The sequence below is a fragment of the Cornus florida genome, unplaced genomic scaffold (genome assembly GCF_030987335.1).
Source record: "Cornus florida cultivar Cherokee Brave unplaced genomic scaffold, ASM3098733v1 CherokeeBrave_3.0.0_Hap2_Chr10, whole genome shotgun sequence".
Lineage (NCBI taxonomy): Eukaryota > Viridiplantae > Streptophyta > Magnoliopsida > Cornales > Cornaceae > Cornus > Cornus florida.
In genome coordinates, this window is record NW_026775580.1 from 106,477,596 (window position 1) to 106,503,658 (window position 26,063).

Here is a 26,063-nt window from a genome sequence, read left to right on the forward strand (position 1 = left end):
CCCGTCCTCTTATGGGAGGGCTTTGGGTCATTTTGACGTACTCGTGCATTTTTTCTTCCTCCCTAAATTGTAAAGCAATCATTTCAAAAACTACCATCGTATATTCGTATGACCATGAACAAGCTAATTGTGGAACATGCCAAAAAAAAGATTAGCATGACCCCTGCCCAATTGATTGGTTAGATATTTTTTTGCTCCAGTCGAGTTGCACCTGTTTTATTTTGGACAAAAAATTTCTACGTATTTAAAAAATAATATAACACAGGAATGAAAATTATAATATTATTGCGGAGGAGGGCGAATGAATGGCTAATGCAATCTACAATCTACGCACTTGCTCAACCCTCTTTATTATACACACAATTACACACACATAGCCATGTATACACACTAGCAATTCATAACACCGTCTTGGAGAGTAGCATTCTTGATGAGCTTAAGCGAGTCTTCTAGATCATCACATAACTGGTGTGGATCAGGAATGGTTGCTTCGTCAGCTGATAGTACAAAAGTCATTTTGTCAGCGTAACTCATTGCGTGAATCAATAGTGCCTGCAACACACACACACATATATAATACCGTCAGCTTCACGAAGAGATGATGCATGATACATCCCAAACAAAAACTGTAATACATTGCAAATCTATGAATGTATATATAATTATAAAGGTAATTAATGATCCTAATTAAGGAGAACATGCAGTTTGTAATTCATTAAGAATAATTACATTGGGTTGGCCATAACAACTAGGAGCAATGTATGCTATTGGATACCCACAAAAAGCAATTTCCTCTTTAGGACCAGCCAAATTTGAGAACCACATCGTCGCGCAAGAGAAAAGTTTGCGACTGAGAATGCCGGCCACCTGATTGTCATAGAGGGAAACATTAATTAAAAGTGTGTATGTTTGTTTTACCATTCAAATATATATATATATATATATATATATATATATATATATAAAATAAATTCATAAGTACTTAATTATCATTAAAAAAAAAAAAAAACACTCATAAGCACTTCATAATTGTTGATATCCGTAGGTACAGGTGTGTGTAATATATTGAAAATAAATATATTTATTTTATTATTAACTTTAGTGATATAATCTCTCATTTCAAAACAAAATGAAGGTTTTAACTCTCAACCCCACGAAGGATGATAAGAATGAGTGTTTATTTGCCTGACCAAAAAAATAAAATAAAAAATCGAGGGAATAGAATATAATTAAGAGAATAGAATATAATGGTTAGGTGCCCCATTATATTCCTAAGACCAAAAAAATAAAATAAAAAATGAAGGGAATAGAATATAATTAAGAGAATAGAATATAATGGTTAGGTGCCCCATTATATTCCTAATTCTCTAACCATGTAATATATATATATATATATATATATCATAATTAAGTAAGGTGTGTAAGTGTGTTTATGATATTATGATGATGTGTAATTACGTATACCTTACTGCCAAAGAACTTGATAACTAACTTGGCACTAAAATATGCAAAATTAGCTTCAAGCGAGGCTTTCTTGCGATCCATAACAAGCTTAGCGTCACGAACATAATCTAATGGGCCTTCTTGAAATCCAATTCTTAAAGGGAGGAGGACAATACCAATCTTGTTTCCCCATCTCTCTTCTTTACTCTTTATCATATCAACAAAAGCCTGTATTTTGAAATGTGATAATGAATACAATTCTATATATATATATATATATATATATATATATATATATATATAATATTTGTTGTAAATGTAAATAAATACTTACAGGAATCCCTCCGGCCGGTCTTAAATTGAAGAAAAAAATTGCTCTAAAGCGAATGTCCTTTGGAAGATAATTTTTCTTTTCTGGGATGTTCTTACCCTCACCTGCAATGCCATATAATAAGATTAAACCACCTTATATAAATTAATAAACTATTTATTTAATTATTTTTGGGTAAGAAGTAATGTTTTATTACAAAAAAAAAAAAAGCACATATATACGGATAAATACTTTTTTTAACAGAAAAAAAAAGGTTAAAGCAAACACACCACCAGTATCTCTAATATGTTCCTAGTAAGACTTGAAGTCTCAAACTCTCCCTTTGGAGACGAAAGATATTATCATTGGCCTACATTAGGGTTGCAACTTTGCTGAGTTGACTTGAGTCCAACTCAACATATGAAATGTTTAGCCCTAACTACTTAGCTCGAGCTTTATTCATGCATCCTTCTATTTTTAAACTCGAATTTGCAACTCGGGGAGTGATTACAGGTTAGAAAGTCAAATTACCCATATGATCAATTTTTACACTGAAAATTATATGATTTGGGTTAGTTTCAAATTAAATTACTCCAAAACACAAAATGTTTTAAAAAATAATTGCAATTTTTTTTTTAATAAATTACAAACATTTTTTTAGAGAATTATTTCTCCAATGTGTTAACATACAATAAAGAAAGATTGAGAAAAAGAAAGTTAAAATGAAAACAAGGTGACCATAAATTGAATATTATATATAATGTATTTAAAATAAAAAATATGAACTCAAGTTCAATTCTAATTATAAAAATAATTGTCTAAGTTCATAAAAATTCAGGCTGGGTTAGAGTTGAATTCCAATCTGGCTCGAGTTAGATGCCCTGTGGTTATAAATTAAGAGTAAAGTGCAAAAAGTTCCCCCGCTATATACATAAACAGAGCTGTTAAAAAAACCTCTATATTTTTCAAATTGAACAAATAAAGATAATTATTCAATTTAAAGGCTGAATGCCTAAAATGCCCTTTAGACAAAATAAAATAAAAACAAAATCGAAAAACAAGAAATAAAAATAAATAAATAAACAAATAAAATAAGTATATTTTAATTTTTTTTTTTTATAAATACTTCATTTTTTTATTTATTAAAAAATAGCTACCTAAAAATCTCTAAGGGTATTTTGGAATTTTTAATAAAAAATTGGTCAAATTGACTACCAAATGGCGATTTGCTCTAAATTTTAAAAATACAAAAATTTATAAACATATAATAAATAGTAAGGATTTTTCTTGTATATTTCTTATTTAGTGAGTGATATTTTTTTTTTTGCACTGTACTCTATAGTTAAAAAAATATTATCTGTGCGAAAACATATTAAAAAAAATTAAATTGAAAAACTGAAAAAAAATTAAAATAAAATAAAATTCTCTGTATGGTCATTATCTGTTCGAAAGTAGCTCATAAACTGAAAAATATTGAGTACGATTGTCCAAAAGAAATTAAAAGCTTACGTTCTGTCTCCAGTTTTGTCCTCAAAGTTTGAATTTTCGCATGTCAGGAATTAAAGTAATTTGGAAAAGGACTTGCTTGTAAAAAGCGGAGTTCATATGGTATGGCATGATATTAATCTTTGAAGTATGAAATGTAGCTCACCATATCTTCTGTTTAGATACCGAGTCAGAGCAGCCTGTGTGACTCCAACCACTACATCATTAATAGTCTGTATAAAAAAAAATAAAAAATAAAAAAAATTAGAAAAATAATGATATTAGTTGATATAATATGATTATACAACATCCGTTCCTTATTAGTTGTCTATTTTTAGTTTTATAACTTTTTAAGTGGACATGCAATTAATGCATTGTCTCTTTTTAAAATTATTAAATTATCCTTTTTAATTTAAATATATAAAGTTATAAAGTTTGAAATTTTTAAAAAAGATAAAGGACAATGATGGAAATATAAAGAAAAGATACTTTGACTTTTCAAAGAGAAAAATTAATTTAGGACGGAAAAAAAAAAAAAAAAAACTGCCAATGGTGTTACACATTGATATATATATATATATATATATATTCTTGTTATGACCACCATTAAACATAAACTAGCTTAACCTTTCACAAATTGATACGTATTTTTTTTACACTTACGGTGTTCATACTATTTTTCACCAACTTGATATCGTCCAAGCTAACTGACCGGTGAACGAAACGCCGAGCATTCAATTCGGCGCCCGGTGGAGCTTTCAAAGGTGTATCTGTATCTTTCAAAAACAATGGAGCCAACATAAACGTGACAACACCAATTACAGTGTTCCAAACCATGTTGAAAATGGAAAAAAATGGACAATAGTGAGTCCCTTTGGATCTCTTAGTGACTGAAGAGGTTGGCAAAGCCTTAGGATCAGAGGCTTTGTGAGTAGAAGAGAGTAGCAGAGATATGAGCGACGTGCCGTCACCGATAGAGTGGTGGGCTCGGAGAACACTAACCGCCTTTGCATCGGAAGTTTCGACGTCGAGGTGGTGGAACTCCCACACAGGTTTAGACGTGTCAATGGTGGTGGTACTCAGGTTGGAGACGTAGTCCTCAACGAACTTATCTGATGATTCCATATTTTGGTCTAGGTCTGGGATTATGATATGGTTGTCCAAATCCACATTTGTTGGAATCCATTTAATTTCTCCACCATTTTCCTTGTTCCTTACCTGTACTTTTTATGATTAGTATTTAGAAAAGAATAGAATATATCCAATTTATAGAATTCATTGCGATATATCTGTATTAAAAACCATGCAATGTACGAAATATAAAACGTGTTACACTAGTACATTATCTATATATATATATGCACTCACCTGCATACTAGAGAAACGAGGGTGCTTAACAATAATCTGAATCATATTGGCTTTCAAGACCTCAAGGTTGACTTTTGATTTCCAGCCAATGATAGTTATGATGTGAATATTGGACCCTGGTTCATGAAACACACGAGCTATAGGACTCAATGGCTCACCCATAACCATGGCCGTTTCTTCGCCATCCACTTTCCCGGTTTGAATTGGCTTAAGAACTCCGAGACCTGATGATATTTTATCCATACTGGTTACTAGTAAGATAGATACTTCCACTCCCCCACTAGAGTTTCTAATTTATACATAAGCTTACTCATAATATAAAGTTGGTGTCTCGTACTCTAAATTATTGCTGTCCACCTGTTATCATTTATTGTTTCACCAACCGACCGATTTCTGTTTGGAAGAGATAGATTTGTTTGTCAATTTTTTATAAGAATTAATAGAAAATGGATTCTTTTGTCCCCCTTTTTTTTTTTTTTTTTTTTTTTTTTTTTGGTCCCTATTAGTAGTCAATTTTTCTCTTTTTACTCTTTTCTATATATTTCCATCATTATCTTTTATCTTTTTTAAAAAATTCAAATTTTGTGACTATGTATATTTAAATTAAAAAAGACAATTTGGTAATTTTAAAAAGAGACAATGCATTAATTGTATGTCCCCTTAAAAAGTTATAAAATCAAAGATGGACAAGTAATAAGAGACAGTGATAGTACCAAATATGATACCAAACATATTTGGAATTTTTTGGCTAATTAAATACAGTACCAAATATGTTCAGTATCATATACCAAATATGTTCAGTATGATGGAACTCTAACTCTTCACCAACTTGAGGGTTCACTATTATGAAAGTATAGCTCGTCGCAGTTACACCAAATAGGTTAATGATCTAGTGTTTGCATGAATTTGTTTTGTTGTAACTAACAGTTTATTTTATGGACAATACTCACGGATGGGTGAGGGTGAGTAGGTTCTCTCTTGACCCTTGGTATGGTTAATTCAAAATGAATGCACACTTTGTCTTTAATTACAAAATCAGAAAAGTAATAAATAAGTAAAACACTTAATACAAAAATGTGATTTATCAGAAAAAAGTTAATTTTCAAAATGTGATTTATGGAAAATAACTTATTTTACTGATTTTGTAATTAAATATAATATATATATTTGTGATTGGTCTACGTACATCAACAAGTAGAATAGAGCACATAATCACGTAAGTAATGTCCATAAAATAAGTTGTTGTAGCAAACAAATCTATGCAAGCACTAAATCATCAGCCTAATTGTAAACCTCTTGTTTTTTCCTGTTTCGATTTTTTTTTTTCTTTTTTTCTTTTTTTTTTTTAGTTTTCAGAGTATTGGATGAAGTGAGGCGTCCACTAGACCACAAAATAAACACTCAGTTTCGTGTTTATGATGAAAAGGCAGGGTCAAAAGACTAAGCATCGCCACTGCTTGTAAGTTTGTAACGGTCTAAAATAGTATAGAATTTAGCTGGTAGCAAATGACCTCTAAAAATGATGAAAATTACGTAATAAATCTATTTCAAATCGAATTTCACTATAGTAGAGTTAGGAATTATGTAATATAGCATTTGGGAGCATTGAATCAGCATATTCAATTTGGAATTTGAGAAATTTAGTTCAAATTCTCAACAATGAACATATTCGGTTATATAAAATTGGAGTTTTGAAATTAAAATTGATGAAATTGAAAAAAAATTGATAAAACTTTGAACTAAACTTTTTTCTAATTCCATCAATTCTATATTGCCGAATACAAACTAAATTTTTTTCAATTTCAAATTCAAATAAAAAATAACATAAGGTTGTGTTGGGTTTCTTGGAATTGAAATGGATGGAATTAGAGAATAGAGCGCATAATCACGTAAGTAATGTCCATAAAATAAGTTGTTGTAGCAAACAAATCTATGCAAGCACTAAATCATCAGCCTAATTGTAAACCTCTTGTTTTTTCCTGTTTCGATTTTTTTTTTCTTTTTTTTTTTTTTTTTAGTTTTCAGAGTATTGGATGAAGTGAGGCGTCCACTAGACCACAAAATAAACACTCAGTTTCGTGTTTATGATGAAAAGGCAGGGTCAAAAGACTAAGCATCGCCACTGCTTGTAAGTTTGTAACGGTCTAAAATAGTATAGAATTTAGCTGGTAGCAAATGACCTCTAAAAATGATGAAAATTACGTAATAAATCTAAGTCAAATCGAATTTCACTATAGTAGAGTTAGGAATTATGTAATATAGCATTTGGGAGCATTGAATCAGCATATTCAATTTGGAATTTGAGAAATTTAGTTCAAATTCTCAACAATGAACATATTCGGTTATATAAAATTGGAGTTTTGAAATTAAAATTGATGAAATTGAAAAAAAATTGATAAAACTTTGAACTAAACTTTTTTCTAATTCCATCAATTCTATATTGCCGAATACAAACTAAATTTTTTTCAATTTCAAATTCAAATAAAAAATAACATAAGGTTGTGTTGGGTTTCTTGGAATTGAAATGGATGGAATTAGAGAATTTATTTATTTTTTCAATTCTACAAATTTTAATTTTAAAACTCTAATTCTATATAATGGAACACAAATATATATAACGTGACTTTATACCATTTGGGATAGGAATGGAATGTAAGTGTAACAATCAACAACCCAATATGATTGACAGAACATTTATATATAGTTATCGACTTAATTGCTGTTATCTGTCACATAATATAAGCTAGCCCATTAAGTCTACCCCGTGTTAGTGTTTCGTAATGAGTGTGGCTTCTTTCAGCCACTTCTCAATGTTCTCATCTCAATTTACCTTACCATTTTATCAATCACGAAAGCAACCATAAATATACCTGTAAGTACTAAGTAGTAAATTTGATGGGCCACCCAATCTGCACGGTTTGAATTTAATTATTTGAATGTCTTTCAGAATAAGTGTCGGCAAGTTTACAATTTCTCTCACCCTTTGTGTAATTGGAGTACTCATTTCTGTTTTGTATATAAGTAGTGGAGGCATACCAAACATGAATGTAATATATCTTCAACTAATACAGATTAAACCATACATAATCAAAATACAATACATACTATAAATAAAGAGGTAAAATCTTACATAAAAATAGAAAAATAAAAAAAATTGAGTCGAGTCGAGTTGAGCCTTCATGAAAGAAGTGGCTATAATATATTGTACCATTGTTGTCTTTGGTTCAGCTAACTGTAGGTCATGGTTGAATGAGGCATTAAAATTTTGTCCCTAAGATCGTGACTGTGAGTCAGAGTCACTTTCATTGGACTTAACAGATTTTTAACCCTACAACGTGTTAGGAATATTAACTCCCTTCCATCCAGTCCATTGTTTGTTGTTGCCGAGAATTAAATTTGTTGTTGAGAAGTTTGTTGTTGCTGTGAATTAAATTTTTTCTTCTTACACACAATGAAAACATTCCAATCATACCAATTACACAAGTCATGCATAACATAATATTTTACTAGTTCATCCAACTCTAAAACTACATATATATGGAGAGAAATATTTTATTATTATAAATTAAAAAAGAGAATATACAATCAAATGTCAAAACCCCACTCACTCATTCTTTAAACTCAAAAATTATATATACTCTTCCTTCTCCTCACAACACTCACCAACCTCTTACATCTTTCATATCTATCTTTACCTCTCTCAATCCATCTATAAAACCAAGTTTCTTATTGGACAAGTATTCACCGACTTCCTTACAAGGAGTTATCTTATAGTCTTCTAACTCTAAAATAGCAAGCTAATATGTCACTAACTTCTTTCTCAAATTTTCAGCTTTTTTCCGCAAGTTTTTGGCTTCCAAACCAATTAGAAACCCCAATTGAACTGGTTAAAAAAAACTTGAATTGGTTCCATTTTCATTCACCCCGATTGAACTGATTCCAAATAACTCGAATATGTTCACTTTTATCAGAAAAGTACTTGCACACCAAACTCGAGCCACAAAACCCAACACAATTTTTACTTAGCATGCACAAATGACGACTTAAAAATAAGAATGAGAGGACAATTTATTTATTTATTTTATGTAAATGAAATTTATATATGAACAAAGGAAAAAATAAAAGACAAAGGACCAAGCCCACCAAACAGGCTAGGGGGGAGGCAACCCCACTAACACAACAAATATAAAAAATCAACAAATATGGCCCTTGTTCATTAGAACTTGCCCTTCAAGTTCTTTAACTTCTGGGCATTTTATCCTAATTTTTTAGCCATTGTTGCCAATGTTTGGCAAATGAAAATTCATGGTTCAAGGATGTTTTCACTGGTTCAAAAGCTTACAGCTCTTAAGCAGTCTCTCAAAATGCTAAATAGAAAGGAATTCAGTGTAGTCTCTGAGAGGGTGGCATCATGTAGAGAAGAGCTTTTCCTTTGTCAAAGAAACCTTGATTCCAACTCAGCCAATGACAAGATCAGAGTTAATGAGAAGGTAAGTACTATCAAGAAAGTTTAATGACCTTGTATTAGCTGAAGAAATGTTCTACAAACAAAAGTCACAAGTGCACTGGCTAAGAGAAAGGGATCAAAAAACTTATTTCTTCATGAAAAGTTTCAGCTCCAAGACAAATAAAAGGAAGGTTCACTCTATTACTGATCCAAATGGAAATCAACTTGATGGTCAAGACTTGCAGAGAGAATTGCTTAATCATTTCCAATCAATACTTGGTTAATCCAGCAACAACTACCTAGGTATCAATTCCTTCTCCTCCATCATCAATAAATCTATACCAGCTCACCTTCTCCCATCTTTCACATCCATACCTACAGATTTAGAAATACAAACCTGCATACTCTCCTTTCACCCATATAAAAGCCTTGGGCCAGATGGTTACAATTCAAGTTTCTTTAAGCACTCTTGGTCAATAGTGGGGAATGATGTAATTGCAGCTGTTAGAGACTACTTCATTTCAGGGAAAATCCTAATTGAGATCAACTGCTCCTATATTGCCTTGGTGCCCAAAACCCCAAACCCCTAATCAACTAATGATTTTAGACCTATATCCTGCTGCAACCTAATCTACAAGACTATCTCCAAGCTCATATCAAATAAACTCAGTCCTATTCTCCCTATACTCATTAGCCCTACGTAGAATGCTTTCATCAGAGGGAGACACATCTCTGACAACATACTACTTGCACATGAATTATTGAATGGGTACCATAAAGCAAATCATCCTCTAAATTGTACTTTGAAGATCGACCTAAGAAAAGCATTTGATTCTATTCACTAGCAGTTCATATCGGACACACTCCAATTATTTGGCTTCCCTGTAGTCTTCATCAATTGAATTTCTCAGTGCATCACTACACCATCATTCTTAATCTCTCTCAATGGGGAACTCTTTGGTTTTTTCAAAGGTTGTAGAAGTATTAGACAAAGGGACCCTTTGTCCCCTATGCTGTTTGTCCTTGCAATAGAGGTTTTAATTTTATGAGTATGCTCACATTCAGAATAACCCAATGTTTAAGTTCCACTAGAGATGTAAAAAGTTATCCATCACTCACCTCACATTTCCAGATGACATACTGATGTTCTCACATGCCAGCTTGTCCTCACTACATGTTTTGATGGATGCATTGAATAAGTTTTGCAGTTATTCAGGTATCTAGCTCAATAGATCAAAGTCCAAGGTATTCTTATCAGGGGTTAACAACACATTGAAAGCTGCTATTATTTCCTTCCTTCAATTTGAATCAGCCACTCTTCCAATGATGTACTTGGGTTTACCACTCTCTTTTACTTCAATAAAGGCAAGGGATTATCAAACCTTTATAGAAAAGATCACTGCTAGAGTTGGAAGCTGGACCTGAAAGTTCCTCTTTTATGCAGTTAGAGCTGCCCTTGTGAAATCAGTACTTAGCTCCATCTAAGCTTCTTGGTCCAAACATTTATTCTTCCAAAGCAGGTTCTTGGGCAGATTAATCAAATTCTTAGAAAATTCTTCTGGACTGGAGTCAATCTAAAGAACAATGGAGCTAAAGTGGCATGGCAGGCAATTTGCAGACCTAAGGTAAATAAGTGGCTTGGTTTTACTGATCTTGAGCTGGCAAATAGAGTTGCAAATTTGAAACACATTTGGAAGATTTCCTCAAAAAAAGAGAGCCTTTAGGTGGCTTGATCTTACACTTACCTCATTAAAACTAAAAGTTTTTGGACACTTAAAGCTACTAGCATTAGTTCAGGTTTTTGGAGGAAGTTGCTAGGGCTAAGGGATATGGCAAGAGGAATTCTGAAGCATAGGGCGGGGACTGGGAAGGACACAAGCTTATGGTTAGACTACTGGCTTCTAAATGGACCATTGGTGTAGTAATTGGGCCTCTCTGGTATGGAAATTCTTCAACTAGACAACAATATTCTAGTTAATAGACTAATTTCCAACCACTAGTGGGTTCAACCAGCCACCATCCAGCTACATCAATTCTTTTAGTCTAGAGATTTCATTTCTCAGCTACACAAATTACCCCAACCCTCTACTGAACCTGATTGTGTTGAATAGATGCTTAGCCCCTCAAGAACTTTCTCAATGGCACACACAATGAGATACTTCAGCCTTCCCTCACTAGTCTTCCCTTGGCACAAAGTCGTGTGGTTTAAACACCATATTCTTAAACACAGCCTAATTCTCTGGCTGGCTGTGAGGAGGAGATTGTACACCCTTGATGCCAAACCTATTTTCTATAAGCACTACACAAACTCTTACTACCTGTGTAACAAAGAATAGGAATCAATTGACCACCTTTTCTTCAAATGTGAGTTTACCTCACACATTTAGAGGTTTGTCCATGATACTGCAGGTTTCTACATTTTCCCAAATAGTTGGAATGATCTTCTCAAATGGTGTTCATCTCACTGGTCCTTAAGTGCTTTACTCTTCGATAAGTTACTTTGGGCTGCAACTGTTTACTTTATTTGGATGGAGAGGAATGCAAGAGCTTTTAAGAACCGATAATCTTCTTCTTCCAGCATCATTGCTCAAGTTAAGGGATGTGTTTGAGCAAGACTAACATCACTTAAGCTTAGAAACAGTTATGACTTGAAGAGGATCACATCTTCCTCTCAACTCCACTTTCTTTTTCATTAGGGTTGTGGTCTGTGATACCCCTCGGATCCGAAACACGGGTTGATCAGGCCTAAGTCCGAACCCGAGGGAATACCAAACAATTAATATGTTAAAACGAACACGGAATACAAAATAATGAATTAAAGAAATAAATAATAACGCTGAATGAATACTAAATAATAAAATCCTTAAATCATAATAATAAAATCCAACTTCCCAAAACCTCCAATCCATACAACTCGGGAATCCATCCAGTGGACCCCTTATTAAAATCCCAAACTGAAACTAAAACAACTGAAGTAAAATCTAAAGCTAAACATAGAGAGTATTCCTACGTAGTCGGTGGAATGAGTGTCTGTATCTGCTCTGCACGTCTAAGCTTTAACCCTGGAACTGACGAACACCTGAAAAATAAAAGAGTGGGTCAGGTCCACACGCAAGTCCTATTCTACTACAATCCAAACAGGAATCCGATACGCAGATACAACCTAAATAGACTCAACAATATATATAGTAGTCCATATATGTATATACAGTACACACTATAGGACGTTCGTTAGTCCAATAGGTCTGTCTCAGCCTGAATAGAAGGCAACATACGAATACGCACCCTAAGGTGGGCATAAGTACCTAGACCTACCAGGGAACAACACTTATGTCCAGTTATCCATCCTAGGCGATATACGCGCCCTAACCATGGTCCTGAGACTCAGACTCATACCATGACACATATATAATATATATATAAAGTCCGTACTCCTCCTAATACAAAATACCATCCATCTGTGTAGTGGTCTGATATATGTATAACAAATCCATCCTGAAACCATAGTAGGTCATTCAATTCACAATTGATATAACTCAAATATGAGATGTACTTAACCTTTATGGTTAGTCCATAACTCAATCCAAGTTCGGTAGAACACAGTGTTTGAACTAGTCCATACCTAGTATATCACAGTCACATACCGGTACATACAATCCTCCAGATAACATAGTTAAATAAACGACACAATTATATACATCCAACAACCATCCTTCAAAACATGCATCAATATGAATTAACACACGTATATCAATTCTAGGCAGTCATTAGAGAGCCTAAAAATCCAATTCCAATAATGTAAACAGCTAAACAAGTATAAGCGTTCACATCCTCCAAAATATCCATAAACTGATGGAGTTGAATAGCAAAGTGAATATTAATTTGATCCAACACAAGCATGGTTAAATTCAGGTAATCCATGTTACTTATAACCCTATCCAAATATGATTAATTAAAATTAATTCATATAAAATAATCCTCCAAGTTCTAAAGTGTAAACTGATTAGCATTTGCAAAGCTCAACATGTAGGATCCTCCCCTAACTGTAAACTGTCCATAACTTAATCCATTTATGAATCATTGTTTACCTATAATCTTAATAGTCTAAAACAATAATATACATCATTTAGAACAATTCAACACAACTGTTAAATAATTAAACAACAAACTATCCCTTAAATAATTTTAAAAAATTATTTATAAATCCATATTGCCCAATTCCTTTAATATAAGAAGTGTATTATGCTTCCTAGAACCCTCAAAAGTCCATTTAACCCATTTAGATTAATCAAAATAGGTTCTAACACAATTCTAGGCAATTAAAACTAAAATCCAAGTCGCGGCCCAACTTAGTCGGCTCAGTTTCCAACTGAGCAGACTAAGTTGCCAACTGAGTCGGCTAAGTTGCCAACTTAGTCGGCTCAGTTCCCAACTGAGTCGGCTAAGTTGATGCTGAAGCCGTCTTTTTCGTCCGTTCAGCCTCTGTAAGCCCCAGAACTCCATTGTTAAGGCCTCTAAGCTTCAACCTACGTCCCATATATCCATACTAAATTATTATAAGTATTTTAACATGCAAAGATTTATCTTAAACAACAATTATACATCAAAACTTCCACAACCATTCTTCATAAGAAACTGAAACTAAAAACATATACCCTCTGTTTTAATCCAGTTAAACATGCAAGATTAAATCAGTTTTAACATGTATTTAAACCCTTGGAGTCTAGCTAGGCATGCACAGAACACGAATTAAAGGGAAAGAGCAAGAACAGAAACTTGCCTTTGAGTTTAAGATTTGAAACTCTAATCCACGTCTCTGAACTTCCAACTTTGTTCCACGCCTCTGTTACTCTTGGCTAACCCAGAAGCAATCCACTCCTTCCTCCTTGAGCCTCTCTATTAAACCCTCAAAGTTCCCTCTTTGTTGCTCTCTGTATTCCTCTCTGTAACTCTCCGTTTCACAGTATTCGTGAATAGGCTGAATAGGGTTTGTTTTGTAACCCTTGGCAGACGTATGCTTATGTATTTATAGGTTTTAATCTAAATACTACATTAAATCCTAAACCAACAAGAAGTTGGCTCTAACCCAACTACAATGTATAACATAAAACCCTAATAATGAAGCAGATAAATTACATTTAAATCACAAAGCCACATAAATAATTAAAACGCTAGAATATAATTAAGTTAAAAAAATAAAATACAATTTAAATAACCAATTAAAATAATTCCATTAAAACCATAATAATAAAAGAAAATAAAACACTATTTAAATAAACTAATCCACAAGTAATTTAAACAACACAAGATAAACAAGCATGTAATCGATTAACAATCAAATAATCAATTAAGTCCAACACACAAGCAACTAAACAAATTAAATAATTAAAAATTCAATTAAAACAATAAATTAAAATACCAGGGCTATCCTTCTAAAATTAGGGGTATTACATGGTTAAACCTTGCTGATCCTTTTAGAATGAGGAAGTTGTTGTTTACTCTGCAGTACACACTGCAGCTCCTTCGACACATGGACTGTCTTAAGTACTATTGGTGCATGTTAGTAAATTGTTTTGGCTGTACCATGCTACTAGTGCATGTTAGGTTATTTGTTTTGGTGTACCATGTTTGTGGTATCTCTTTTGATGTTTCTTCTCCCTTAATTGGGACTCCATGTACATTCTTTCTTCTCATATATACAAGCTTACACTTTAAGTAAAAAAAAAAAAAAAAAACAAATAGGGTCCAGACCCGCAACAATGAGTAATGTTCCGAATAAGTCCCTCTCATGAGAAGAGTTATGAGTTATCCCTATTTAACCATTGGATGAAACAGTTTTTTTTGACATATGTGAAAAACTAATTCAATTATTTAATACATCTAAGTTAAATATATATATATATATATATATATATATATATAAGAGCTTATGGCTCTTCTCATGAGGAAGACCTTTTACGAGTATTACTCCGCAACAATTAAAAATAAGCCAAATCAATCAGGCCACTTGTTGAGTTATTGAGCAGAGGTTGATGTGCATACATTTTTGGGATGAGAAAACTGGACATCATTTTATTAATGCCCCGTTTGGTAGGGTGGAAGAAAATTGGATAAAAGTGAAAGAAGAAGAGATGAATGAGATATTCTTGGAGAATAAATTGTGTCCTTCCATTTTTTTTTTTTTTTTTTTGTTTGTTTGATTGGATTGAAGAGAGGAGAATGTGATAATACATTATTTTTGTCTGTTATGAGAGAAGAGAAGAGAGAGTGCTAATTATAAGAAAAATTTTGTAATTTAAAAACCTTTATAATAACCTTGCCTTTTTTCCTTCGTGTCTTCTGTCCATATTTGGATGGATTAAAATTTATGAAGGAGGAAGGATGATTCATTCACCATTTCTTCTCTTCTCTCATTGCGTCCTCTCTTGCTACCAAACGAAAGAAGTTTGTTTATTCCTTCCTATTTTCCCTTGAACCATCTTACTTCCTTTCTATCAAACGGAGCATAAGAGAAAATTACAACTACATGAATTTTTGGAGCACAACTTACAAAATCATGGAGTCTAAGTCACGAATATTCAAAAATATATATATATATATATATATATATATATATATATATATATATTCTTAAAATTATGATGTGGAGTGCGACATTAAACAACATGTTCAGTTTATTCGTGCTCAAACTACCCTTTTAGATACCACTTTTGTGCACGCATATACCATTGAAAACCCTTCCTAATTCAAGCCCAATGTCTATTTTGTGTACGCATATACATTTAAAAAGCAAGTAGAGCATGCCAAAAAACTCGCTAGCTCTTCTGCCACAAGAGATGATGTAAAAAAATTAATTAGCAAAACCACTACACAATTCATAGGTTAGATGTTTTTTTCTCTCGGGTCCAATTGCATCTGTTTTATTTTAGAAAGGGTTGTGAGCAATAAACACTCCTATGGTATGCAAATAGAGTGTATAACCCTCATAGGTTCATAAAAGTCCATAGTATTTAATTTTGGGGCGACTAAAGACCTTTTGTTGGTAGAGCGTCTAAATGACTAAAGTACCCTTTTGTGTTTGAAAAAAAAAAGGTGAAAAACAAAATAAATTTAAAATGGCAAAAGTACCCGAACAAAAAACGACATTATGAGGGAAATGGTGTTTATATTGAAAAATGGGGCAAGTACATTTTTGGGAGACAAAAAGGGCACTTTAGGGATTTTTGTACTAAATATAGGAATGTGCAACGCACATGACTACTTAAATGAGGTTTTCTGACAGATTTTATAAATTATGTCTTTATTTGTTCTTTTTTTAAAACTTAATGGAGTTATATACCCAAAACAAATGTTAAGGGTGTTATTTGTCCAAATTTAAAACAATATGGGTGTTTATTTTTTTTTTACACTTTATCCTTTTAGAAAATAAAATTCAATTACCTAATGAATAAAATCACAAGTACAAAATTATTGTGAATGAGGGGGGAAGAAGCGGTTAATGCAACCTAAGTTGTACTTGTACCAATCAATCCTCTTTATTATACACACACAGATAGCCATGCATACAATCCATAATTATAAATTAAAATATATATATATCAGCATGGAAAATGATTTTTAAACTTATTTATAGAGCCGAATGATTTCTATCATCTATAGATATCTCTTTTTCTGTCAAATCTCAATCCTATACCTCTCGTCCACAATATTTCATTTAGCCCACGCAAATTAGAATTACAGGTTCAGATTGAAGGACTGATACAACATCAAAATCATCCACTTCATTGTCAAATTTTTACTTCCTTAGATTACATAATATTTACTTTTAAACCAATGAAACAATATCAAAACGGACTTGTAAACTACAATGAAACTCCCAAATCCTTAAAACAACAAAGAGTACTCGCAAATGAGTACTCCTTCATTCTCTTCACAAAAGGTACATATGCCGAATCACAACTCTTATCCCAAATCTCTATCTTTATATATATTAAAAGTTATTTTATTATTTTTTATTTTGAGTTCATAAATCATATGTTAGCTATTTCTCTAATACCACTTTCTGGCTTTGCTCTGATACCACTTTGTTGAAAATAATGGACTATACAAACAAATGCAACTCCATTTAATTTGAAAGAGAATTGGAGGAAGAAATATATTATTTCACTTATCTCTTAATAAATTGCTAGAGTACATGATTATATAGGCCTTAAAATCACATATCTATGAATTACATATAAATACCCATAACTCTCATTTCTCCTACCAACATAATCTTCAATAGGCATAACTCCCACTAACATAGTATTTACTAGGTTCAACTCTCATGATTCTTGATTTTACATAACCTTAACTTCCACTAAGACAATTTACTACCCACTAACATATATGATAAATTCACACATGCGTTATGGATATAAAAATACTTGAAAATACTAAAATCAAGTTTATTATTCAACACCCCCCTTTAAACTTGATTTTTGTGACTTGAGAATCTTATTAATCTTGGGGGATTGATCAAAGGTTCGATGGTTGATCTTCAATTCCACCTCTTTCAATAGCTTCAATCTTCTTGGTTATTTCTATTGATGTGTAGGGCTTGTGAAACTTCTTCAAATGCTCGAATAATGCTCTCTTATGATCAACATTTATCTTCTTCACATGGGCACACCATTCGTTTTCTCTCTTCTTGAATTCTTGAAACTTCTTAAACTTTTTCTGTATTTCTTCTTTGGAATAAAATAATAACTCCATATTCACCCAACCTGTGTCAGTTACCAAATTCTCCGAACTATCTTGTAAAAAATAATTCAAAAAATTCTTCTTGCCTTTAGTTTCAATCTCATAATTAATTGGAACAATTTTCTTTAAGAGAAGTAGATCATTCTCCACAAAATAAACATTATTTGATGAATATGAAGAAATAATAATTTCATCAAATAAGCCAAATATGACTTCTTTCAAGATGGAATTTGTAACCATACCTGAAAATTTTAACTCACCAACTTGAACTTTTGCCTCTTTTTTAGCACTTCTTCTAAATCTTCTATTTTCACTTCATTCTCCTCCACTTTTTCAATTTCTTCTTTAACACCTTTTCTTACCTCTTCCTCATTCACAATTTCAAATTCTCCTTCAACTTTTGAATCTCCAAAATCTTCAACTTCATTTGCATGATACACCTCTTCATTCTCCATAACTTGTCATCAAGACTTTTATAATCATCTTTTGTAAACTCATCATCCTCAAAGCATTGTACCCAATACTCTATAGGTAGTGATTCACCATTATGATTGGAAACGATGGTCGATCTCGAGTATCTTCTAAACACAACTTGGAGTTTTGGACTCTCCAAAATACTCCCAAATTTCTTGATGTATTGCCTTTTGCAACAGTACCAATGTCTTCTTTCTTTCTTCACACGAATCGTGTTGGGCATGCCATTCTTTGACTCTTCTCCAACAACATCCCACAAATCACATGCTTTGAGGTATGAAGTCATGATAATTTTCATTCTCTTGTAATTAAAGAACATCATCTTCTCACTAAGAAAATACATTTTCTCCCCTTCATTATCATCAAGGAGAAATATGTTTTTCTCAAAATGTAGAACCTTCTAGAATTAACTTCGTCCCTTCAGAATCATCTAGGCTCTGAACATGAAACCTGGCTCTGATACCACTTTGTTGGCTATTTCTCTAATACCACTTTCTGACTTTGCTCTGATACCACTTTGTTTAAAATAGTGGGCTATACAAACAAATGCAACTCTATATAATTTGAAAGAGAAATGGAGGAAGAAATATATTATTTCACTTATTTCTTAATAAAATTGCTACAGTACATGATTATATAGGCCTTGAAATCACATATCTATGAATTACATTTAAATGTCTATAACTCTCATTTCTCCCACTAACATAATCTTCAATAGGCATAACTCCCACTAACATAGTATTTATTTGGTTCAACTCTCATGACTCTTGATTTTACATAACCTTAACTCCCACTAAGAGAATTTGCTACCCACTAACATATATGATAAATTCACATATGCATCATGGATATAAAAATACTTAAAAATACTAAATACTAAAATCAAGTTTATTATTCAACATCATAATGGGGGTGTGTTCATTTACACAGATACCAAACTATCCGTGTCTGTTATTCGATTCTTTTGTTCAGTTCTATACCATCGGTTAGCTTCTCTCTGTGTCGTTCGATTCTTTTGTTCTTATTGTTCTTCACATTGGAGAAAATTTGTGAGGATAGAAATAAAAAATCATAAACTCAAGGGACGAAAAGAGGAATCAGAACAAGCTAAGGAGATTGAAAGAGTTGAAAAAAAGGGGACAAAGTCATAAAAATCCATTGAGCGTCCGAGGATAAAAGTGGAGCGTGAATAACAGCTCCCATTCAGTATATATACTCTAGGCATTCTTGACACGATCTTCAAAGACAGCATTCTTCATGAGATTGAGTGATTCTTCTAGATCATCACATAACTGGTGTGGATCAGGAATGGTTTCTTCATCAACGGATAGTATAAAAGTCAGTTTGTCAGCATAACTCATGGCGTGAATCAGCAGTGCCTGCGAGATAATTTAATACCGTCAGCTTGACAAGGAGTGATACATCACAACTAATTCATACACTGCAAATCTATTGAAATTTTAATGGCGGCATCAAAATTCTCTTTTGCGATGTATGTGATAATGCCCTTAAGAAAGCTTTCTCATAAAAAGAAATATAAGTTGTTCGCATTTAATCACCAATTTTTTAAAGTAGGTAAAAAGTAAAATAAAATTTTTAATATATCTTTTAATTCATTGATTATATGTGGAGAGTTCAAAACTATTGTGATGAAAAAGCATTACTCTAAAAACATTTTCAAAATAAACTTCATTTTATTTATGAACTTAATTTTTTTACCAAATTTTGTATTCAAATCAATTAATAAGAAGAAAAATATTTTTGAATAGTTGTATAACTATACAAAACTGCCTAACTGAAAGGATAAGGTGAGTGTTATAAGAAGAACTATGTAAGAGAAATTGTTGGGTACTTTGAAAGTTCTAACAACATAGGACTCAGACCAATAAATATTTAATATTTTATTTGTTAACAGGTTGCGACACATTTCTATTTAGTACTCTCTCTATTCTAAAATAATCGTCTGTTTTGAAAACTTTAACTCACCAAAGGAGACAACTATTTTGGGATGAAGAGAATAAAAAATTATATGAATGAATTGTGGGCATGTGTTTGTATATAGAAATCATGTAGTTTGTAATTCATTAATGTCATGCTTAGAAGCAGCAAATGTGTCTCTTGGATTTCAAATAGGAGAAAATCTAATTTCAAATTCGAGTGGTTGATTCCTTGCTCCCATATGTAAGGTAAAAATAATTACACTTGATTGGCCATAACAACTAGGGGCAATGTATGCTAGTGGATGCCCGCACAAAGTGATTTCTTCTCGAGGACCAGCCACATTTGAGAACCACATCGTCGCAATAGAGAAAACTCTGCGAGAGAGAGCGCCGGCCGCCTGATTATCATGGAAGGAAGTATTAATTAAGTTGATAAGCACTTAATTATATATAAAAAAATCAAAATAAAAAATCATAAGCATTTCATAATTGTTGATATATATATATATATATATATTTGAAAAAACAGATATATTTATTTCCTATCGACTATGGTAACATAACCTCTCTTCTCAAAAGGAGGTGAGAGTTTGAACCCAACAATGGGATGTAATTAAGGGAGTGTTATTTACCAGACAATTAATATATATATATATATATATATATAAGAGAAGTAATGAATTGGGCACCTAAATCAATTTTTTTTTTTTCTTTTCTCATAAATTCAAGCAAGTTGTATATATACAGGAGAGTAAAATGTACAAGAGTGGGCTTAATGGTTTTATACAGGAGAGTAATGCTTAATATCATACGAGTAAATTAACAGTATGTAAGTGTGTTTATGGTATATATGATGATGTATAATTACCTTACTGCCAAAGAACTTGCTAACAAACTTGGCCACAAAATATGCATAATTTGGTTCAACCGAAGCTTTCTTACTATCCATAACAACCTTAGCTTCACGAACATAATCTAATGGGTCATCTTGAAATGCAATACTTAAAGGGAGGAGGACATAACCAGTCTTGTTTCCCCATCTGCCATCTTTACCCTTCTCCATCATATCAACCAAATCCTGTATTTAATTTGAATTGTGAGAATTAATTATGATAATAATATTGTGGGCTCACAACTCACTTAATGTTAAAGGTAAATATTAAATATAAAGAAGTACTCACATGGATCTTTGCGGACCGTCTTATGTTGAAGAAAACTAAAGCTCTAAAACGAATGTCCTTTGGAAGATAATTTTTCTTTTTTGGGTCGCTCTTACCTTCACCTGTAATGTCATATAATAAAATTAAACCACCTTATAAATAAATAAATAAAAATTATCTCATAGGGCCTATGGGTCATTAACCCCATGGTCGGAAACTTTCCTCTCAAAAATGAAACTTGGCTCACCGTATCTCCTATTTAGATATCGGGACAAAGCAGCCTGTGTGACTCCAACCACGACATCATTAATTGTCTGTGAAACCAAAAAGCCAAAAAAAAAATGATCTCATTACACGTATGACAACAATTTGTAATATATATAATATAAATCATTACACTTACAGTGTTAATGCTATTTTTCACCAACTTGATATCATCTAAGCTAAGTATCCGGTGAACGAAACGTCGAGGATTCGACCCGACGCCCAGTGGACCTTTCAGAGGTGTTTCTGTATCCTTCAAAAAGTATGCAATTATAGCTATTAAATTGCTCCAAATCATGTTGAAAACAGACAACAATCCACGAGAGTGAGTGACGTTGGATCTCTTAGTTACTGGAATGGTTGGCAAAGCATTGGGATCAGAGGCTTTTCGACTACAAGCAAGTAGCAGAGACATCATTGACATGCCGTCACCGATGGAGTGGTGGACTCGAAGGATGCTAACCGCCTCGGCATCAGAGGTCTTGACGTTGAGGTGGTGGAAGTCCCACATAGGTTTCGACATGTCAAACCTGGTGTTACTGAGGTTGGAGATGTAGTCCTCAACGAACTTATTTGGCGATTCCATTTTGTGGTCCAAGTCTGGGACTATGAAATGGTCGTCCACATCCACATCTGTTTGAACCCATCTAATTTCTTCACCATTTTCTTTGTTCCCAACCTGCATTGCATATATGCTTTCTAGATTAGTATGAAAAAAAAAAAATTGAACATCCAATGTAATTAATTAATTCATGAACTTGAGTAATTTATGAAAATTAGTAAATCTGTATATTTATTTAAGTAGTCATTAATTATGTATATATGCCCTACTAATTAATACCTGCAAACTAGATAAACGACGGTGCTTAAGGAGATCAGGCATGAGATTGGATTTCAAGACGTCATGGTGGACTTTTGATTTCCAGCCGAGGGTAATTACGAGGTGAAGATTGGACCCTGGTTCATGTAACACACGACTTATAGGACTCAATGGCTCACCCACAACCACATTTTCTTCGCCATCTACTTTTGCTGTTTGAATTGGCTTAAGAACTCTGGAGACACCTGATTTTCTTCTACTCATACTTGCTAGTTACTACCTAGCTACTTCACTCTCCTACTACTGTGTGTATATATATATATATATATATATAAGCTCAACTCACAATAACATTATTGTTTTCCTGGTGCTCTCCTTTATTGCTTCATCGGCCATTCAGTACTTTTTCAGAAATTATTGTATTGTATTGAATGATTTGTGGTGAATATTTTACTGAAATTTGTGATTCATTTGTATTAGGCTAGGACATGGTAGCAGTTCAATGGTCTAGTCCGGAAACCTTGGGCCTCTCGGGAGTGCTAGCTTGTAAACCTCGTCGGGTCTATTCCATCTATCTGTGAGTGAGTAGAGTAAGGAATACCTTATTAGTATATATTATAGGCTTTTTATAATTAATTAACTAGAAAATTTTAAATACGAACACATTCGTAACAAAAAATAAAAAATAAAAAATAAAAACATAACTTCAAACCGTACAAATGAAAAGGTGGGTTGGGGTCCCGAACTTAGCAAGTGATTTTCAAATGACAGAACAGCATATTGTTAGTTAATGGTATTATATGGCCCACCCATCAAAACTGTGTCTCATAAAAAACCGTATAATAAGTTAGCCATTAACTCAACCACATGCTTGCATTCTTCAACTACTTGTCAGCTAGATATAAATAGCAGATGCACCTAACATGTATTCTCATCTGAATTTGGCTTGCCATTTATGAATCGTGAAATTGAACCACCATAAATTTGGTTTTTTCTATTTGATGGCCAAAGAGATTTAAAAATCCTTTGTCGTGGGCTTTCTTTATGTAATGTGTACAGTCTTTTCAAATATGCTTTCTGTAATTAGAGTACTCATTTCACTTAATTTATTTTTTATTACCTTAGTCACACCCTTCAATACTTTATACCAACTATTAGAAATTAGAACATCCAACATTTATAATGTTTTAATTATATTTTTTTATTAGTTTAGTAAAAAATATATAATTAAGACAACGACCTAAAAATTATAAGTAGGTTATGTGGAGGGAAAAATTTCCCTCCAATAAGAATGAGACACGTCACCATTATACAAATTTGCATTCTTGAGATCTCAGAAGCCTATCTAGATCAAGCCCAAATTACGTTGTGTTTTAACCCATTCTCATTTATGTTGGGCCTCCGAAACCAGACAAAAGTACCGATCAGCCCAACATCACCGCTGTTGGAGTTTTGATCCATCAGTCAAGTCACTTGCACCAAATCGCATCCGGCTCAAGTATAGCTAAATATGGCTCAGTCCTATTTAACAAATGAGTCAACTCGAATGGAAAGTTTTTATACAAAGCAAATTCTACATAGGAAATATCATACAATGGAAAGAACTCTATTTGTAAAGAAGGTCATATATAGAAAGAATTGGAGGACAAACAACGCGAGTCCTACCATAATTCTGCCAACTTTTGTGTATAAATAGAGGTTGAGACCTCCAATAAAGGGACAAGCAATTCAATTCTTCAATAGACACTGTTCTTGTTTATTCCGATTGTTTATTGAGTGTGTTGTATTATTTTCTCTCGATCGTAATTGGTTGGGCGAAATTTTGCACCTATACTTTGGCGCCGTTTGTGGGAAACGCGTGCAAATATATTCCCACTTTTGTTTTTGTTTCACAGGTGAATCCTGCAACTACCATTCAGAATGTCAAACGAAGGATCTTCAACAGATCAACAGACGGAGTTGATGCAGAAGATGCGTGAAGAGTTTCTACACCAGTTTGACGTACTTCGTCAGGCAAACGAAGCAAGCGTGGCTCAGATCGCCTTGCTTCAACAGCAGAATAACACTTTGCACATGGCGCTGGCTCAGTTGGCACCACCGCCACCAGTGGGTGACACAGCAGCACCCCCTAATCAGAATATTCCTCCGATTACCGGACTTCCGCCTGATAGGGCTCCACCTAAGGGGGCACGACCCAATGAGGCTCAACAGAATGAGGTTCAGCAACAACGGAGGGCAAGATCCGAGGCTGCGGCTTCAGATAACGTCCCTCATCGCACATAGGATGAGCGAGTTGAATCCAGCCATAAACGTACGGTGTGGTCCAATGGAATCCCAGATGGTGCAGGTGTTCAGGATGCCTTTGATAAGAAAAGACTCCTGAAGATTCAGACACCTGCCGAGATGGCTAGAGAACATAAAAATTCCTTGGTCAAAACTCATTTCACTGACAATATAAATCTAGTTGAGAGGCCCAAGAAATTCACCATGCCTTCTTTCACCCAGTTTGATGGAATGGGGGATCCTTCTTGGCACCTAGATCATTACGCTCAAAAGATGGCTTTGGATGATCGTAATGACCCTTGGATGTGCAGAGTTTTTCCTACCAGTTTGACATGAGCAGCACTAGAGTGGTTCAGGAATAGACCGCATAAGTCCATCCCGGATTACGTAACTCTATGCACCATGTTCCTGGCACAGTATTGCAGAAATAAGAAGCAAAAGAAGAGCATTGCTAGCCTCTTCACCGTAAGGCAAAAATAGGGGGAAACATTGCAGGATTTCTTGTTAAGATTCAACATGGAAGCCTCAGAAATAGCGGATTGTCATCCTGCAACTGCTATAGAGACATTTAAACTCGCGATAATTCAGGGGACGAAGTTCCACACTTCCTTAGTCAAGTATTCTCCTCCCGACATGCAGACTCTCAATGCCATGGCCTAGATCTACATTCGGCTTGAGGAAAATATAGCCCACCGAGTGCAGCACGCCACCCTCGTGACGGTTAAAAACAAGCCTCGAGAAAGAATTCCAACTCCAAAGATTCAAAAAAGCCAACGTTCCTCAACGCCGATCACCCAGGCACCTGAAAAGAGGCAAATGGTAGAGGAAGGATTTACACCTCTCCGAACTACCTTGGCTCGGCTCTTCCAAAAGAATAAGACGAAGTTCACAACTCCGCAGCCAATAAAGCAACCCCTGGAGTAAAGGGACAAAAGCAAGCATTGCGCTTATCATCGAGATTATGGGCATTCAACCAATGATTGCAGATCCCTCAGGCGACAGGTGGAGAATATGATCGCCAGAGGTGAGTTGATGGATTACCTCATGACAAAGGAGTATGCAAAGCTCCGCGAGGTCTATCCCCGCAAGGTGGAAGGTACGCAAGTTAAAGTCATCCATGCAATACATGTCAAGTCTGAAGATGATCAAGACTCTGAGGGGGTATGCAGATCCAGACTGAGGGCAACCCACAAGTTTAGGAAGATATCATCGGTCAATGCTATCGCTTCGGGTAGCATCAGTATTGGATTTGGAGATGTCGACCTATCCCAAGTTCAACTCCCCCACGAGGATCCATTGGTCATCAGTCTTTTAATGGCCAATTATA

General features: G+C 33.7%; 2 protein-coding genes across 2 annotated transcripts; both read right to left on the minus strand.

Annotated features, from left to right (window-relative positions):
- Positions 1-257: 257 nt before the first annotated feature.
- On the minus strand, positions 258-4,887 carry LOC132276781 (wax ester synthase/diacylglycerol acyltransferase 11-like). Its single transcript, XM_059778387.1, has 7 exons — positions 4,607-4,887; positions 3,902-4,456; positions 3,405-3,471; positions 1,778-1,878; positions 1,465-1,671; positions 730-867; positions 258-552 (listed from the first exon to the last, which is right to left on the minus strand). The coding sequence occupies exons 1-7, from the start codon at positions 4,847-4,849 to the stop codon at positions 391-393; spliced, it is 1,473 nt and encodes a 490-aa protein (XP_059634370.1). The 5' UTR covers positions 4,850-4,887; the 3' UTR covers positions 258-390.
- A 13,941-nt stretch (positions 4,888-18,828) lies between these two features.
- Positions 18,829-23,007, minus strand: LOC132276782 (wax ester synthase/diacylglycerol acyltransferase 11-like). Its single transcript, XM_059778388.1, has 7 exons — positions 22,475-23,007; positions 21,773-22,312; positions 21,617-21,683; positions 21,391-21,491; positions 21,078-21,287; positions 20,470-20,607; positions 18,829-19,648 (listed from the first exon to the last, which is right to left on the minus strand). Exons 1-7 carry the CDS (start codon positions 22,715-22,717, stop codon positions 19,487-19,489), a joined length of 1,461 nt encoding a protein of 486 aa, XP_059634371.1. The 5' UTR covers positions 22,718-23,007; the 3' UTR covers positions 18,829-19,486.
- Positions 23,008-26,063: the final 3,056 nt, after the last annotated feature.